General features: G+C 46.9%; 1 protein-coding gene across 2 annotated transcripts in view; it reads right to left on the reverse strand.

Annotated features, from left to right (window-relative positions):
• Positions 1–367: 367 nt before the first annotated feature.
• LOC147097615 (adhesion G protein-coupled receptor E3-like) overlaps positions 368–18776 on the reverse strand; it is a 46322-nt gene continuing 27913 nt past the window's right edge. For both annotated transcript variants that reach the window (XM_085971585.1, XM_085971586.1), the window contains exons 12-17: positions 13845–14080; positions 9082–9148; positions 8217–8308; positions 5064–5232; positions 4002–4103; positions 368–1227 (exon numbers count right to left, since the gene is read on the reverse strand). In XM_085971585.1, coding sequence (XP_085827711.1) covers positions 1129–1227; positions 4002–4103; positions 5064–5232; positions 8217–8308; positions 9082–9148; positions 13845–14080 — 765 coding nt within the window. In that variant the 3' untranslated portion in view covers positions 368–1128. The remainder of the gene's footprint in view (positions 1228–4001; positions 4104–5063; positions 5233–8216; positions 8309–9081; positions 9149–13844; positions 14081–18776) is intronic.

An 18776-nucleotide genomic window follows, 5' to 3' on the forward strand; every position in this document is an offset into this window, starting at 1 on the left:
TAACCTGATTTTGCAGGTTTTACTGTGGCCGGAGGGGCAGCCTCAGGTGGGGGGGCAATCCTTGTGGGCCGGGAGGAGCAGGAGTGCTTCCTCCCAGCCCCCTCAGGCTCCCCCACCACCCCCATTCAAACCCCCTCCCACCCCCAGGGATAGGGCCTACCTGTGGTTGCGGCCTCCTGTCCAGCGTTCCCCGCCCGACTGCCAGCCAGCCTGTCCATCCGTCTGACGTCCCGGGCGGGGAAACGTGTCCGTCACGTCACACGTCGAGTTAAACCTCCACAGCGTGCCGGGGAATCCTGGACATTCCGGGCTTTCCTGTGCTCAACTGGCCCCCGCCCCGCCCCACCCCCCCCCCCCCCCACCCCGCTCCATTGTCTCAGGATTGTCTCTGTAATACAGAACAAGGCGTGAATTAGCCTTTCCCATCAGTTTTCTAGTTGTGGTTATGGGGGGTCATTTTAACCTAACTCGCCCCGGAGGTCGGGTGCAATGCTGGTTTTAGACCCCTCCCCAATATTGACTTCAATGGAGAGCGAAATTGGGTGAGGGTGTTAAACCAGCGTCGCGTTCGATCCCGTCAGATTCCCGAGGGCTGGCTGGGTTCAAAACTCCCCCCTGTGTCTCTACTGCTTCAGTTACACGCGTGACTTCAATCTATTAGGAGCCTGACCTTATTCTTGTTGGTGTTTATTTACCTGACGTTTCCTCACAAGAATATTGGGGTTTGCACCACATCTAACTGTGGAATCTTCAGCTGCCGGGGCCCTAAGCTCCCTGAACCTCTCCGCTTCTCTCTCCTCCTTTAAGACGCTCCTTAAAACCGACCTCTTTGACCAAGCTTTTGGTCACCTGGCCTAATTTATCCTTATGTGGCTCGGTGTCAAATTTTGTTTGACATTCGCTCCTGTGACGCACCTTGGGATGTTTTACTATATTAAAGGCGCTATATAAATGCATGTTGTTGTTGTTGCGAGATACAACCCAACAAGCAGAGATATTCCGCGATCATTACTTTCCAATGATCTGTTATTACAAAATGACAGAGCAGGATATTTAAAGCAGAGAGAGCTTAGTACTGAAGCATTGCGATTTGTGTTTCTGGACCCGGTTGGAGCTGAATGCTGGGATTCAGTGATTTATTTTCTCGCTCTGTGTTGTTTCCCCCGTGTCAGAGATCATCCAGAGCACCGCTGGCTTAGTGGTGGGATCATCCGTGGTCATCTGTACCTGGGAAAAGATAAAATGATAGATTTTACATCTCCAGCGGCGACCTATCCATATCTTGGAACACCAAAGCAATCCAGCATGGTTGTAACAGCAAGACTTCTGAATTGTCTTTCGGATGAGATGTTAAACCGCGGCCCCATCTGCCCTCTCAGGTGGACGTGAAAGATCCCACGGCCACTATTGGAAGAAGAGCAGGGGTAAATCCCGTTTGCACACACGCACCCACTATAAGTGGTGGGGTCTGTGGTTAAAGGCAGACTAAAAAGTAATTGCAGTCCTACAGCTGAGTTGTCTCGCTCTGTGCATTGAGTGATGGGCTTTGTTACTGTCGAGCAGTAAGGGATTCCATCCAAAATCATCACTAAAAGTAGCGAGGCAGGTTACCAAGGCAACAAGACAAAAGCAAACAAAGCACCGGGGTTCATTTCTAGAGCGATAGAATTGAAAAGCAGAGAGGTTCTGTTAAACTTGTACAAAAGCAAAATACTGCGAATGCTGGAATGTAAGCTCGAGGAACAGCACCTCATCTTTCGATTAGGCACTTTACAGCCTTCTGGACTCAACATCGAGTTTGACAATTTCAGACTGTAACCTCGGCCCCTATGTTTTTTTCCCATTTTGTTTCACTCTCTCCCACATGGCAGCTGTCAATCATTCTGCCATTTACACTTCATCTAGAGCCATCTTTTGTTTCTTAACTTGTCCCATTACCATCTCCTTTTGCCTCGTAGCATCATCCCTTTTGTCTCTTAATCTCTCCTGCCTTCCATCCTATCACAGACCTTCCCTTTTGTTCTTTCCTCCCCTCCCCCCTTTCCTTGCCCCTACATAGAGTCATAGATAGAGTCATAGATTTATACAGCACAGAAAGAGGCCCTTCGGCCCATCGTGTCCACGCCGGCCATCAAGCCCTGTCTATTCTAATCCCATCTTCCAGCACTTGGTCCGTAGCCTTGTATGCTATGGCGTTTCAAGTGCTCATCTAAATGCTTCTTGAATGTTGTGAGGGTTCCTGCCTCTACCATCCTTTCAGGCAGTGAGTTCCAGATTCCAACCACCCTCTGATTGCTTACACTTGCTTCAAAACCTGTTCCATCTCCAACTTTTTCCAGTTCTGACGAAGGGGCATCAACCCGAAACGTTAACTCTGTTTCTCTCTCCACAGATGCTGCCTGACCTGCTGAGTATTTCCAGCATTTTCTGTTTTTATTTCTGTTAAACTTGTCCCTTGGTTAGACCACACTTGGAGTATTGTGAACAGTTCTTGGCCTTCACATTACAATAAAAGATATAGAGGCACTGGAGAAGGTAAAATAAAAATTTACAAGGATGTTACCAGAAGTGCGAGGTTATAACTATCAGGAAATAATGAACGGGCTGGGGCTCCTTTCTCTAACAACGAGAAGGCTGAGCGGCGACCTGATAGAGGTCTTTAATATTGTGAAGCGGTTGGATAAGGTAGACGTAGAGAAGGTGTTTCCACTTGTGGGGGAGACCAAGACTAGGGGACATAAACAATGCTCCCTGTAACTTTGTTTGAGGCCACGCAACCCCTTAAAAGGGCAAAGTACCACTCATGTGTGGATTTTCTATTGAAAACATAGAAACATAGAAACATAGAAGACAGGAGCAGGAGTCGGCCATTCGGCCCCTCGAGCCTGCTGCGCCATTCAATGCGATCATGGCCGATCATCCAAATTCAGTACCCGGTCCCTGCTTTCTCCCCATATCCCTTGATCCCTTTAGCCTTAAGAAATATATCCAACTCCTTCTTGAATATATTTAATGAATTGGCCTCAACTACCTTCTGTGGTAGAGAATTCCACAGGTTCACCACTCTCTGGGTGAAGAAATTCCTCCTCCTCTCTGTCCTAAATGGCCTACCCCTTATCCTTAGACTGTGACCCCTGGTTCTGGACTCCCCGACCATCGGGAACATCCTTCCTGCATCTAGTCTGTCCAGCCCTGTCAGAGTTTTATAAGTTTTGATGAGATCCCCTCTCATTCTTCTAAACTCCAGCGAGTACAAGCCCAATTGACCCAATCTCTCCTCATACGTCATTCCTGCCATCTCAGATATCAGCCTGGTAAATCTTCGCTGAACTCCTTCCATGGCAAGAACATCCTTCCTCAGATAAGGCGACCAAAACTGCACACAAAAGCCAGCAAGCAGGCCGCGTGGGACCACTGAAGCGTTGCGCGGTCACGCAGCTTACAGACAACATTGGCCATCAATATCAGATAGTCACTAATAAATCCAACAGGGAATTGAGGAGAAACCTCTTCACCCAGAGAGTGGTGAGAACGTGGAACTCGCTCCCACAGGGAGTGGTTGAGGCGAATGGCAGAGATGCATTTAAGGGGAAGCTGGATAAGTACATGAAAGGAACAGAAGGATCTGCTGATCGGGTGAGATGAGGAAAGGTGGGAGGAGGCTCGTGTGGAGCATAAACGGCCGGCATGGACCTGTCGGGCCGAATGGCCTGTTTCGGTGCCGGACGTTCTGTGTAATAAAAGAACTGGTTCTTCCTTGGTTACTCACTGACATGAATCGGTCATTCATGAAAGAAAGACTTATGAAATAATAATGAGCGGCCTACGGGTGGCGCTGTCCAGGGAGAGTATAAATACTCGGGCATGGGCCCAGCTTGCGCAGAACACTCTTAACAGGAACTAGTGAAGGACACAACTAAACCTCTATGTTGTAAAACAGTTGATTAAAGGTTTGTTTAACGCTTAGACCAAGTGCCTCGTAGTTTTCTTACGTCACTCACCATTATCTTGGAACTGTTCAACATGGAAGAGCAGGTGTCTGACATTTCTGTTTTCTTTGGCCTGTAAATTCTGATAAACCATTTCCAGTATTCTTTCCTCACCTGTAGATGTAGCAAAATACAGGACAGAAATAGTGGGCAACCCAAGTGGGACATAAAACTGGCTGACAGAAAAATGTGACAATGACAGGAAATACCTGTTACACAACAGGAAGTGCATGCAAAAGATAGAAAAGAGAGAGATTACCATGGGCTTTAATATTTTTGAGAAGTTTCACGTTGTTTTAAGTTCAACCAATTCTCGCAACTCTACACACGCACACACGCGCGCACACTCAAACATGCACAAACACACAAATGCACACACATACATACACACTCAAAAATACACCCACATGCAAATGCACACACAAATATGCACACAAACATACACACACAAAAATACACACAAAACCACACGCAAATGCATACACAAATATGCACACAAAAATACACATACACACATAAATGCACACACACCCAAAAGCAAATGAATACACAAATACGCACACAAACATACACACACACAAAAATACACACACAACCACATGCAAACGCATACACAAATACGCACACAAACATAAACACACACACAAAAATACACACACACCCACACACAAACACATACACAAATACGCACACAAACATACACACACACACAAAAATACACACACACCCACACACAAATACGCACACAAACATACACACACACACACAAAAATACACACACACCCATATGCAAACGCATACACAAATACGCACACAAACATACACACACACAAAAATACACACACACATCCACACAAACATACACAAAGGCACACACATAAATCCACAGACACACAAACACATGCATGCACAGGCACATAAACTTCCACCCATAAAATCTATGTACTTTGCTGTATAATGCTCTCAGATCAGTTGATGCTGGTGTACGTGCATTGCCTGTGGAAGCGCGATTTACTGCAACTTTCCAATTAGGACAGCGCGTGCATGCAAAATTCATGTTCCAAAGTCGTCTACCTGTTTGTTTAACACGCAGTGAATGCAGAAAATGAACAGACCCTGGGTAACGTTCAATATGGTGAATAGATATGACATCACGATGGTCCCCTCATTAATCTGAAACAAGCCGAAGACCCAGGAGCAGCCCAGCAGGACAAACTGTGCCACGGCTTTAAAGGTGAGCATCCTGTGAAAAGACAAGAACCGGTTCCGTGTGAGAGCTTACATAAGAACAGAAGAAATAGGAGTAGGGGTAGGCCACGAGGCCCCTCGAGCCTGCTCCGCCATTCAATAAGATCATGGCTGATCTTCGACCTCAACTCCACTTTCCCACCCTATCCCCATATCCCTTGATTCCCTTAGACTCCATAAAACCAATCGGTCTCAGCCTTGAATATACTCAACAACTCGACATCTGTGGTAGAGAATTCCAAAGATTCACAACCCTCTGAGTGAAGAAATTCCTCCTCATCTCAATCCTAAATGGCCGACCCCTTATCCTGAGAATATGCCCCCTATTTCTAGAGAGATTGGGTCGATTAGGCTTATATTCGCTAGAGTTTAGAAGAATGAGAGGGGATCGCATTGAAACTTATAAAATTCTAACAGGACTAGACAGAATAGATGCAGGAAGGCTGTTCCCGATGGCGGGGGAGTCCAGAACGAGGGGCCGAATGGCCTACTCCTGCTCCTATCTTCCATGTTTAGACTCTCCAGCCAGGGGAAACAGCCTCTCAGCATCTACCCTGTCAATCCCCCTCAGAATCTTATACGTTTCAATGAAATCACCTCTCAGTCCTCTAAACTCCAGAGAGTATCGGCCCAATCTACTCAATCCCTCCTCATGGGGCAAAACTTCTCATTAAACCCTTCCAAATGTAGAAAAATACTAGCGATATTGTATCCTGAAGATGCTGAGTATGGTTTTGTAAGTGGCAAGTGTGCTCCAGGACATCCCAAAATGAGCGTTATTCATGAGTATGGATAGGCTATTTGATCATGGAAGGCCTCGCAACAAAGTTTGATCCCGTCCTTGTCTGATGTCCAATTTCCAACAGGGGTTGCTGAATAATGACTCGGAGCAGAAACCCGGGCTGATGTTTCCATTCCAGAATTCACAAGTTGTTGTGATCTGGAATGCGCTGCCGGAAGGGGTGGTGGAAACAGATTCAATAGTAACTTTCAAAAGGGGAATTGGGTTTATATGTGGAAAGGAAAAATTGCAGGGCCACAGGGAAAGAGCAGGGGGGAAGCGGGACTAATTGGAGAGCTCTTTCAAAGAGCCGGCACAGGCACGATGCGCCGAATGGCCTCCTTCTGTGCTGTGTCATTCTATGAAGAGGATTTGAGTACAGGAGCAAGGATGTCTTACTACAGTTATACAGGGCCTTGGTGAGACCACACCCGGAGTACTGTGTGCAGTTTTGGTCTCCTTACCTAAGAAAGGATATACTTGCCATAGAGGGAGTGCAGCGAAGGTTCACCAGACTGATTCCTGGGATGGCAGGACTGTCGTATGAGGAGAGATTGGGTCGACTAGGCCTGTATTCACTGGAGTTTAGAAGAATGACAGGGGATCTCATTGAAACATATAAAAGTCTGACAGGGCTAGACAGACTGGATGCAGGGAGGATGTCTCCCCTGGCTGGGGTGTCTAGAGCGAAGGGTCACAGTCTCAGGATATGAGGTAGGACATTTAGGACTGCGATGAGGAGAAATTTCTTCACCCAGAGGGTGGTGAACCTGTGGAATTCTCTACCACAGAAGGCTGTGGAGGCCAAGTCACTGAATATATTTAAGAAGGAGATAGATAGATTTCTAAACACAAAAGGCATCAAGGGGTATGGGGAGAGAGAGGGAATATGGTATTGAGATAGAGGATCAGCCATGATCATATTGAATGGTGGAGCAGGCTCGAAGGGCCGAATGGCCTACTCCTGCTCCTATTTTTCTATGTTTCTATGAAGTTCGGAAATTTCCTCAGACCTGCTCCCACACCTGGGCCGTAACTTCACCAAACATGTGGCGGAAAGCTTGTTTACATGCCTGAGCAGAGTATCCGCTGTACCTTCGGTAAATTGTTCCTGTGACAGTGCGGGAGCAGCACTGCGGAGATTTCTGGTCTTCATAGAACCTTACAGCACAGAAGGAGACCATTCGGCCCATCTCTATACCTTCGACCTCAGGACATCTCCAAAGTGCTTTACAGCCAATGAAGTGCAGTCACTGTGGCAATGTAGGAAGCATGGCAGCCCAATGGCAAACTTCAACAAACAGCAATGTGATCATTTGTTTTAGTCACGTTGGTTGAGGGATAAATAATGGCTAGAGCACCAGGGAGAACTCCCCTGCTCTTCTTCGAAATAGTACCACTCAATCATTTACGTCCACCTGAGAGGGAAGATGAGGCCTGGATTTAACGTCTCATCTCTTGTTTGGCACCCCATCCACCACCTTAAACATTCACTCCCTCCACCACTGATGTACCCTGGCTGCAGTGTGTACCATCTAGAAGATGCACTGCAGCAACTCGCCAAGGCTTCTTCGACACACCTCCCGAACCCGCGACCTCTTCCACCTAGAAGGACAAGGGCAGCAGGCGCATGGGAACACTACCACCTCCAAGTGCCCCTCCAAGTCACACACCATCCCCACTTGGAAATATATCGCCGTTCCTTCATCGTCGCTGGGTCAAAATCCTGGAACTCCCTCCCTAACAGCACTGTGGGAGCACCTTCACCATACGGACTGCAGCGGTTCAAGAAGGCGGCTCACCACCACCTTTTCAAAGGCAATTAGGGATGGGCAATAAACGCTGGCCTTGCCAGCGATGCCCACATCCTATGAACATATTTTATTCAAATCCGAAAGACAGCACCTCCGACAGTGCGGCACTCCCTCAGTGTTACACCGGAAGGTTTTGCCCAGATTTTGTGCTCAAGTCCCTGGAGTGAGGCTTGAACCCACAACCTTCTGGCGCAGAGGTGAGAGCGCTACTAACTGAGCCACGATTGACGCCATCAACACCAAACATCATTAATTGCTCATTTGGACCATCGCTAATCTATGTTGATTGAGAATCAAAATCATGATCATGGCACCAAATAATTCTCAATCCTCGGATTGATAAATTATGGTTCACCTATTTTCCAGTGCGTTTTCAACACCTACCGAGATTCATTAATTGTTGAAACATCGGCGTTTAGGCTGGAAATCTTCTCTTTCAGGATCCAGAGTGTAATTGAGAACAGAATTGTATTAACCTGCAAAATAGGAGCATTCAGTTCACCCGTCTTAACCGTGATAATTCCTCATCGTTAGTATGATGCAAAAATTCACACTAGCTACAGGAAACAAAGGGCAGGCAATGGGAGGAAAGCCTCTGTCCATGTGTGACGCAGTTCTGAATCGGTTGGGCCACTTAGTCCATATGGATTATTTAAAGCTGGACGCCTCCATGAAGACGGTGTCAGGGACGCTCGAGTCCACTCCAACTGAGTGGCTCCTGGTGCTGTCCCGCTTTGCCCCACTTGCCATTTGCCATGATGCCACTGTGTTCGGTGAGATGGGAAAAACCACAAACAACACCGACATTCCCACCACGAAAGCGCTTAAAATCACGCCGGCCACTCTGGAAAACAGCAGCCGATATTCGCGCAGCTGGTATCGACCCACTATCCAGACGGACGGAATTGTGGGACGCACGCCACATAAAGAACCAACACCTCATCACTGCCCCAACAGCAGAGGTCCCTGGCTTCGACCTCCCTCGAAGACGGTGGACGGCGCTCAACCCAATCCGTACAAGGCACGGACAATGCGGCCGCCTGCTCCACAAGTGGAGGATGAGGGACAAATCGAAGTGCGGCTGTGGCCACGAGTCCCAGACCATGGAACACATCACATCAACCTGCCCACTGAGATATGCTGCGGGAGGCAGTTCATTTCTCCCCTCAGCCTCTCAGGAGGCCATCGAATGGACAGCCAAACTAGACATCCCATCATAAGCTTTTCCCGTCATACAGAACAATCTTACCAGAATTACGAAACACACTGGTCCCAGGAAACTCCACAAAAATCCTTTCTCCAGATCTAACCAGCAGCTGTAATGAAAGAAACATTTTTAATCCACTAAAGTGGTTTTAAACCCATAATGCATTTTCAAAAAATCTGCTTGGCCTTCCTGTCAATCGTTCCCATTGTCAATTGCTACATCCAGGTTTACAATGGAAACTGCAAATGTAACCTGGTCATGCTGTAGTTGCAGCCTCCCACCAGTGGGGGAGGTATTTGTAACAGGAATCCAAAAATGATGACAAAATCTGTGGCATTAAAATGACAGCTGGATGACATATCCATGCCACAATTCAATTACACTCTGCCCTTTAACCTCACTTTACCTGAATACTACACATGGTGCTGACAACCCGGGGTGGATCTTGACTTTGTGAGCTAACAACTACAACAACAACTTGCATTTATATAGCGCCTTTAATGCAGTGAAAATTCACAGGAACAAAATTTGACACCGAGCCACATAAGGTGACATTAGGGCAGCTGAACAACAGCTTGGTAGGTTTTAAGGAGCGTCTTAGAGGAGGAGAGAGAGGTGGAGAGGCAGAGAGGTTGAGGGAGGGAATTCCAGAGCTTAGGGCCCAGGCAGCTGAAGGCACGGCTGCCAATGGTGGAGCGATTAAAACTGGAGGAGTGCAGAGATCTCAGTGGGTTGTGGGGCTGGAGGTGGTTACAGAGACAGGGAAGGGCGAGCGAGGCCATGGAGGGGTTTGAAAACAAGGGTGAGAATTTTTAAATTGAGGCATTGCCACACTGGGAGCCAGTGTAGGCCAGCGAGCACAGGGGAGGTGGGTGAACGGGACTTGGTGCGAGTTAGGACACGGGGCAGCCGAGTTTTGGATGAGCTCGAGTTTATGTACGGTGGAAGATGGGAGGCCGGCCAGAAGAGGGCTGGAATAGTCAAACGTAGAGGTAACAAAGGCATGGCAAGTGTAAAATGGGTGATAACGAGTCTTGCAACGCGGTTTACATCTCTCCTAATTGAAGTCAACGGAAATAAAAATGGGGAGAGTAGTAAAACGGGCTACTGACTCACTATCCCATGTTTTACACAATCGCACAAAGTCAAGATCTACCCCACTGTTTACAACGCCACGGGAGATGGATTCGTATGTCTAAAAAGTGAACGCAAACTCATTGTCAATTTCCTAACAAGGTTTGGATCTTAATATGAATTTAGTCTATGCCTCCAGTATGGACAGATGCACATCACAGAGCATGGATATACACAGAAGGTAAATTTGACATCTCTCTCATGGTGGTTTAGTCTCTTATCTACTATTACAGTGTCAAAAAACAGGAGAATGTTCCTTATAGCAAGGACAGTTAGTGTTACCTGTTCAAATGTTGGTCCACCTATGTATATAAGTCATGAAATAAAACAAAGAATGCAGGAAATACAGAGGAGATCTGATAGCTTATGGAAAGAGAAAGACAGGTTAATGTTTCAGGATCAGAAGGCAGGAGACCTCCTTCATGGCAATACCCCAAGCAAAGAGACACAACAACAACAACAAGCATTTATATGACGCCTTTAATGTGGTAAAATGTCCCAAGGCGCTTCATGGGAGCGATTATCAAATAAAATAAAAACTGAGCCAAATAAGGAGATATTAGGGCAGGTGACCAAAAGTTTGGTCAAAGAGGTAGGTTTTTAAGGAGCATCTTAAAGAAGGAGAGAGAAAGGTAGAGAGGTAGAGAGGTTTAGGGAGAGAATTCCAGAGCTTAGGGTCTAGATGGCGGAAGGCACGGCCGCCAATGGTGGCGCGAAGGAAAAGGGGGATGCATAAGATGCCAGAATTGGAGGAGTGCAGAGATCTCGGAGGATTGTCGGGCTGGAGGAGGTTACAGAGATAGGGAGGGGCGAGGCCATGGAGGGATTTGAAAACAAGGATGAGAATTTTAAATTCGGGACGTTGTCGGACCGGGAGCCAATGTGGGTCAGCGAGCACAGGGGTGATGGGTGAACGGGACTTGGTGCGAGTTAGGGTACGGGCAGCAGAGTTTTGGTGAACAAGTAGTACTCACTGGTACAGCGATACTTATGGTCACAGAGGTATACCATGGGTTAGTAGCCTGTAAATAGATTATTTTTTTAAGTGTTGCAGGTACTTCATCCAGTGATTGTTCCTGGTGTGGTTGCCTAGACACAAGGGTCCGTAGAGTCTTAGACAGAGGTGTCGCATTGGAGCCTGATTCTGTCGTCACTCCAGCAGGTTAGTGATCAGGATCAGGGACCCCCGCTGATCTTTTCCTTTCCTAAACGAGGGATACCAAGACCAATTGTAGAGCCCCCCGCTCAGATCAGCTAACTTAGCATAGACCTGGGATAGACCCTCAGCGCTTCCCGGTCCGCTGTGCTCAGTAGATTGTGAGGCAGTGGAAGTGTTATCCGTGGCTCAGTTGGTAGCACTCTTGCCTCTGAGTCAGTGGTCGTTGGATTCAAGTCCCACTCCAGAGACTTGAGCACAAAATCTAGGCTGACACTCCAGTGCAGTACTGTCGGAGGTGCCGTCTCTCAAATAAGACATTGAACTGAGGCCCCGTCTGCCCTATGAGTATAAGATCCCAAAGCACCATTTGGAAGAAGAGCAGGGGAGTTCTCCCTGGTGTCAGGGCCAACATTCATCCCTCAAGCCAACATCTAAAACAGATCATCAGGTCATTTATTTTAATGCTGTTTGTGGGATCTTGCTGTGAGCAATTTGGTTACTCAGTGGGTAGCACTCTTGCCTCTGAGTTAGAAGGTTGTGTGTTCAAGTTCCACTCCAGGGACTTGAGCACAAAAATCTAGTCTGACACTCCCAGCGCAGTGCCGAGCAAGTGCTGCACTGTCGGAGGTGCCGTCTTTCGGATGAGATGTTAAACTGAGGCTCTGTCATTACATCAGTGACTACACTTCAAAAAGGTACTTAACTGGTTGCAAAGCACTTTGGGACATCCTGAGGTCGTAAAAGGCACTATAGAAATGCAAGTCCTTTTTTTATTTACCCAGTGAGGAGTCTCCGGTGGTTCAGTAATGTAGGATTTTGCAATAATTTTGACATTTTCTACAGCTCCGAAGATTATATTTTTGATCAAAGATAAACCTGGGTAGAATATACCTTTAAAAATCCAGGGGTCAAAATGGCCATCAGACCTCATGGCAGAAGACAAAAGACAGTCTCTCTTCAAAGCACGGGCTGACAAAAAGGACTTAAAAGGCAACCTGTGTGCCTGTGAAAAAGGAAAATCAAAGATGGCTGTCCGGCCTCGTGGCAAAAGACACAACACAGCCTGTGTGCATATGGAAAGGAAAATCAAAGATGGCTGACAAAGGGTTTAGAAAAAAAAAACAGCCTCTGAAGCAATGAGGTATTTAAACTGTCAATCAAAGGCAGTTTAGGGAGTTTCCCCACAGGACAATCAATGTTTGTTTACAGGAAGTCTACAATGTTGACACAAAGGCTTAACCACTTAAAGCTGTCAATCAATTGCGGTTGCACTGACCACAGGACAATGGCTTTGTTTACACTAACATCCAAGGGCTGTTTACCCAGCAATTAAGGAAACAGACATTTTTTTTCAAACTGAGACAGCTTTATTCAACCCAGTTTAAACAAATGGGTAATTCATCCAAACCCCATCACAGTCAATGGGGGCAGTTTGGATCCCTTTTGTTTAGCCCAGATACTTCCGGGTTTGGCCGTGAAGATTTTGACTCCAAATGGGGTATAAAGATAGCTTCTCAGGAAGCCATCTCGCTCTCTCTCTCTACCGCCTCGCCTCCATGCTCTGCCTGCAAGGAAGAACAACTCGACAGCCCGCCCAAAGGAGTGGATTACCAGCAGTTACTTTTAAACACTGAGGTATCTCCATTTCAGGGTGGTGAAGAATCTAAGACCGCAAGGGCACAGAGCAGGCGTCCTCTGGTGAGCATAGATTTTCTGACCCATCACAAAGCAACTTAGATAGGTATTTAGGGGTGGGAATTAAGGGGAATTATTGTTAAATTGTGATTTTAGTCAATTTTCCCTCGTTGTGTCCGTTCTCTCCTCCCCTATTAAGTAAGAGTGTAGTACTAAGCAAAGGTGCTGTAGTAAGCAAAGTGTACTGTATTAAAGGTGTGCTGCACTAGTTAAAAGTGCTGTATTTAAGTAAAAGAGTGTTGTACTAAGCAGAAGAGTGCTGTAGTAGACACTAAGTGTACTGTGAGAAGTAAAGTGCTGTATTTAAGTAAAGGAGTGTTGCACTAAGCAAAAGAGTGCTGTAGTGGACAATAAGTGTACTGTATTTAAGTATAAGTGCTGTATTAAGCATAGGAGTGTTGTATTGATTATTTTCAGTTTGTTTCTTTTATTTCAATAAATACTGGTCTGTTTTGCACCCAACCACGAGTCTCGTTTCTGTCTACATCGCTGCTGAATAAGTCCGGCGGTCAGAACCAGGAAAGGGGAGCGATTTGAAACTGCACGGGGCTCTGGAGCAGCTCAGAGACTTCTGACTGGCTAGAGGCAATAACCCCAAACCCACCCCCCTCTCAATTCCTACAGTAACCTAATGGAATGCTCGCTGTCTGCTAACCATGTTTGATTGTCCTATCAGATGTGCTCCCTCTCACGGTCTATGGCTCAATCAGAATCCTTGGCCTGTGTGTCATAAACTTCTCCCTACACAGTGCCTTGACTTCAGTGCACATGCATCGCTCTGAAACACAATGGATGCGCAGGCAGCCTCTTTACTTACAGTGTGTCGGTCCCATAGCCTTCGTGATTTACCGCGGCAGACACGACCACAATCACCGCCGGACACCCATAGCCGACGGGGTACATGATTCGCCTTGGAATGATACGGGTGCGGGAGAAGTTCACAACCTTGAGGTTTAGCACCATGAGACAGAGCTGGACTGCCTCCAGACACATCCAAGCAAAGGCGGCCAGGAGCAAGTAATGTAGACCACCGGCTACGATGCCACATAAAACCTAAACAGCAACAAAGATCCTTCATTACAAGGTTGTTATTACTTTGTTTTTATTCGTTCCTGAGATGTGGGCGTCGCTGGCAACGCCGGCATTTATTGCCCATCCCTAATCGCCCTTGAGAAGGTGGTGGTGAGCCGCCTTCTTGAACCGCTGCAGTCCATGTGGTGAAAGTGGTCCCACAGTGCTGTTAGGGAGGGAGTTCCAGGATTTTGACCCAGCGACGATGAAGGATCGGCGATATATTTCTAAGTGGGGATGGTGTGTGTGACTTGGAGGGGAACTTGGAGGTGGTGGTGTTCCCATGCACCTGCTGCCCTTGTCCTTCTAGGTGGAAGAGGTCGCGGGTTTGGGAGGCGCTGCTGAAGAAGCCTTGGTGAGTTGCTGCAGTGCATCTTGTAGATGGTACACACTGCAGCCATGGTACGCCGGTGGTGGAGGTATGGTAGCATAGTGGTTATGTTACTGGACTAATAATCCAGTGAGCCTAGACTAATGACCTGGGTAGAAGATGAGTTCCTATTCCCAGCACAGCTGCTGGGGAATTTAAATTCAAGTGAATGAATCTGGAATGAAAAACTAGTGTCAGTAATGGTGACCATGAAACTACCAAATTGTTGTAAAAAGCTGTCTGGTTCATTAATGTCCTTTAGGGAAGGGAATCTGCTGTCCTTACCTGGTCCGGCCTATATGTGACTCCAGACCCACAGTAATGTGGTTGATTCTTAACTGCCCTCTGAAATGGCCCAGCGAGACACTCAGTTGTACCAAACCGCTACAAAGCACTGTGAGCCTGGCTGGTGTGACGAGCTTGTCCCCTCTGCTCTAGATGTTTTGTGATGTTCATGCACCATCAACTAGCATGACAAGAAATTTCAGCCTGTATGTCTCTCCTCTCATCCTATCCTGAAGGCACCAACCAACTTGAGCTAGGGGGCAGTCCAATAAGTTCCAGACACCACCCAGTATTTCACTCAAGTGCCCCTCCTTTATGGGCGAGCCTTGGTAACAAGTGTTCCTATCTCTGTAACCTCCTCCAAGCCCTCCGAGATCTCTGCGCTCCTCCAATTCTGGCTACTTGCACATCCCCGATTTTAATCGCTCCACCATTGGCGGCCGTGCCTTCAGCTGCCTGCCTGGGCCCTAAGCTCTGGAATTCCCTGCCTAAACCTCTCCGCCTCTCTACCTCTCTCTCCTCCTTTAAGATGCTCCTTAAAATCTTCCTCTTTGACCAAGCTTTTGGTCAGGTGTCCTAATATCACCTCATATGGCTCGGTGACATATTTTGTTCAATAATTGCTCCTGTGAAGAGCCCTGGATCGTTTTACTAAGTTAGAGTGGCTATACAAATGCAGGCTGTTGTTGTTGATAGATTACGGAGGGTATCACAGTCTACTCACTCGTGCACTTCTTTTGATCAGGAATGGGGAGCCTTGTCTGACTTTTGACCTCTCTTGCCCAGGGAATGCCAGCCCATCTACTGGCCAGGCCTGAAGTCAGGTACACACCCAGGGATGAAACATGGGCTCTCGTGGTTTGTGTAACTCAACACCACACCAAGTGATGCCTTTACCCACTTAACCCAGGGTACCTAGTTTATTGTTCCTGCCATTTTGAGTCCCAAACCATTCCTGTTAGGAGTGATTTGGTCACCTCCACAGCTGAAACTTCACAAGGACAGTCAGCTAATTGTTGACCTACACCTAAAATCGAACCATAAAATGTCCAGTTGAGAAGCGTTGCGTTCTATGTTAATTATAAAACACTCCTCCAGTTCTAATCATCAGGAGGATGCAATCCACAAAGGGAAATGGTGCGAAGCTTTGAGGACGGTTTTCTTTGGTCCCTATATCCGGAGAAGTTGTAAGCGTCTCCTTTTAGGATACGTTCACCGTTTCTCCAGCTATAAGCAAAAAAGGAAACCTCAACTTTACCTCGCAGATGCTGAAAGTGCCATTAGCCGCCAGTGATCGCATTATAAACTTTGGATCAGTGGGTAGCACACTTGCCTCTGAGGCTAGATGGTTGTGGGTTCAAATCCGACTCCAGAGATTTGAGCTTAGGCTTATATTCACTAGAGTTTAGAAGAATGAGAGGGGATCTCACTGAAACTTATAAAATTCTGACAGGACTGGACAGACTAGATGCAGGAAGGATGTTCCCTATGGCCGGGGGAGTCCAGAAACAGGGGGTCACAGTCTAACGATAAGGGGTAAGCCATTTAGGACAGAAAGGAGGAGGAATTTCTTCACCCAGAGAGTGGTGAACCTGTGGAATTCTCTACCACAGAAGGCAGTTGAGGCCAACTTATTAAATATATTCAAGAAGGAGTTGGATATATTTCTTAAGGCTAAAGGGATCAAGGGATATGGGGAGAAAGCAGGGACAGGGTACTGAATTTGGATGATCAGCCATGATCTCATTAAATGGCGGAACAGGCTCGAGGGGCTGAATGGCCTACTCCTGCTCCTATCTTCGATGTTTCTATGTTCAAATTCTACGCTGTCATTCCAATGTATTGCTGAGGGAGGGCTGCACTACCAAATAGTACGGTCTTCCAAAACATAGAAACATAGAAGATAGGAGCAGGAGTAGGCCATTCGGCCCCTCGAGCCTGCTCCGCCATTCAATGAGATCATGGCTGATCATCCAAACTTAGTACCCTGTCCCTGCCTTCTCCCCATATCCCTTAGTCCCTTTAGCCTTAAGAAATATATCTAACTCCTTCTTGAATATATTTAATGAATTGGCCTCAACTGCCTTCTGTGGTAGAGAATTCCACAGGTTCACCACTCTCTGGGTGAAGAAATTCCTCCTCATCTCAGTCCTAAATGGCTTACCCCTTTGTTGGGTCTGTGTAGAATAAGACACAGACTGCAGGAGAACGGTACACAGGTGTTTACTCAACGTGGCTTACACGGGAACTGATCTGTACAGATTACTATTCAGTGCTATATACAGGTGTGGTCACTGCCGGTACTGCAGTATACATGAGCTGTAAAAGATAGTTCCCCCCTTAAAGGTATATACATTACAATTCCTCCCCTTTTAGATTAACAGTACCATAACACTCATTTAACAATTAAATATCAAACTAATTACAATTAACACTTTTAACATGCAACATTAGCTGAAAATAGTCTATTTATATATTCAGTCTTTGGGGAGGCTTCCTGATCCTTTCTGGATAGCGCCTTTCCCGAGTGTCTTGCTCTTGGTGCGGGGGCGATTCTGGCCCCCTGTCGTCGGTTGGTTCATCAGCTTCCGATGCTACTGTTTCTGGGGTAGATGCGACCTGTACGTCGGGTTCATCACCAGGTACGTATGGGCGAGGCATGGGGTTGACTTGTTCCTGTGACTCTCGGATCTGGTCAGCATGGCATCTCACTATGCTCTCCCCAACGTCCACTGTGTACATTAGTGGGCCCTGCCGTGTGCATATTGTTCCTGGCTGCCATTTTTCTGTTCGGTAGTCGCGGGCCAAGGCTGGTTGCCCTACATTGAAGCTCCTTGTTGGCTTCTCATGGGTGTGCTGGAATTGCTTACTCTCAACATCTCTTCGTACGTTTGGTCTGAGCAAATCCCGGCGAGATCTTAACCTTCGGTTAAAGAACATCATGGCTGGGGCCTGGTTGGTGACTGCATGTGTCGCATTCCGGTCGGCGAACAGGAAATTGTCCACCTTGTGCTGCAGCGGAATGTTGTCATTGTACATAGCCTTTATTGCCTTCTTAAAGGTTTGTACTGTTAAGTATGTGTATTGTATTGAACAATTAACACAAAGACTTAAACGTATAACTCAAACAGGTCTTTACTGGTTGGAGGTAGGGACTGCACGTAGGTCTTTACTTCATGCCCACAGGCGGGAACTGAGGGGAGATCAGTACCCACAGTACTATTTATACCCCTATGGCCAGGAGTGGTACTGCGTATCACTACGCCCTACAAGTAGTGCAGTCCTGTCCATAGGTTCAAAGTAGCACACATATTACATACACAACATTCCTCCCTTCTTAGCTTTACAGTCATCTCCCCATTTAACATAACGTAATAACATATATACATATATAACTTCAGGTTTACATAACAGAATAACATAGATACATAGATAACTTCATGTCAAAACAGATCACAGATTCAGTCTCTGCGGAAAACAGTTCACAGATTCAATCTCTGTGGTGTAGTCGGTTCACGTTGCTGGAGTGACTCATTCAATAGTCCTTCCATGGATTTAACAGTTTGAACTTCCGAACTGAATTGGCTCCTTTCGGAGGGACCACGTGTGTGATCTGGTAGAGGTAATAATGGTTCAGATGGGTCATCTTCTGTTTCGACTTTTCCTTTTCTGCTTCTTGGAGACTCTCTGGGCTCCACTGTCAGCTGCCAGCTGCATGCGCAGTTCCTCCTTCTCTTCCTCCTTTTTCCGTAGTAGAGCCACCCTCTCCCGATGTTCCGTAGACTTTCGGTGCTCCTCCATGATTTCTGTATGGTGGGAGTCGAAGTTACAAGTTGGGCAGGACAGGACATAGTAATATTCGGTGTCGTCCTGATCTAGGCCAGCGAGAGGGTCTTCTATTTCCTCCATACCCAGCTGGGCGTTAGCCAGCTTTTGTTCCAAGTCCAGACATCTTTCCTGAAGAGACTTCTTCATGCGTACCTCTTCATCCAGCTTTTTCTGGGCTTTCAGCAAGTCGTTTAC

The sequence above is a fragment of the Somniosus microcephalus genome, chromosome 31 (genome assembly GCF_052327205.1).
Source record: "Somniosus microcephalus isolate GS21.2 chromosome 31, FLI_Smic_1.0, whole genome shotgun sequence".
Classification (NCBI taxonomy): Eukaryota; Metazoa; Chordata; class Chondrichthyes; order Squaliformes; family Somniosidae; genus Somniosus; species Somniosus microcephalus.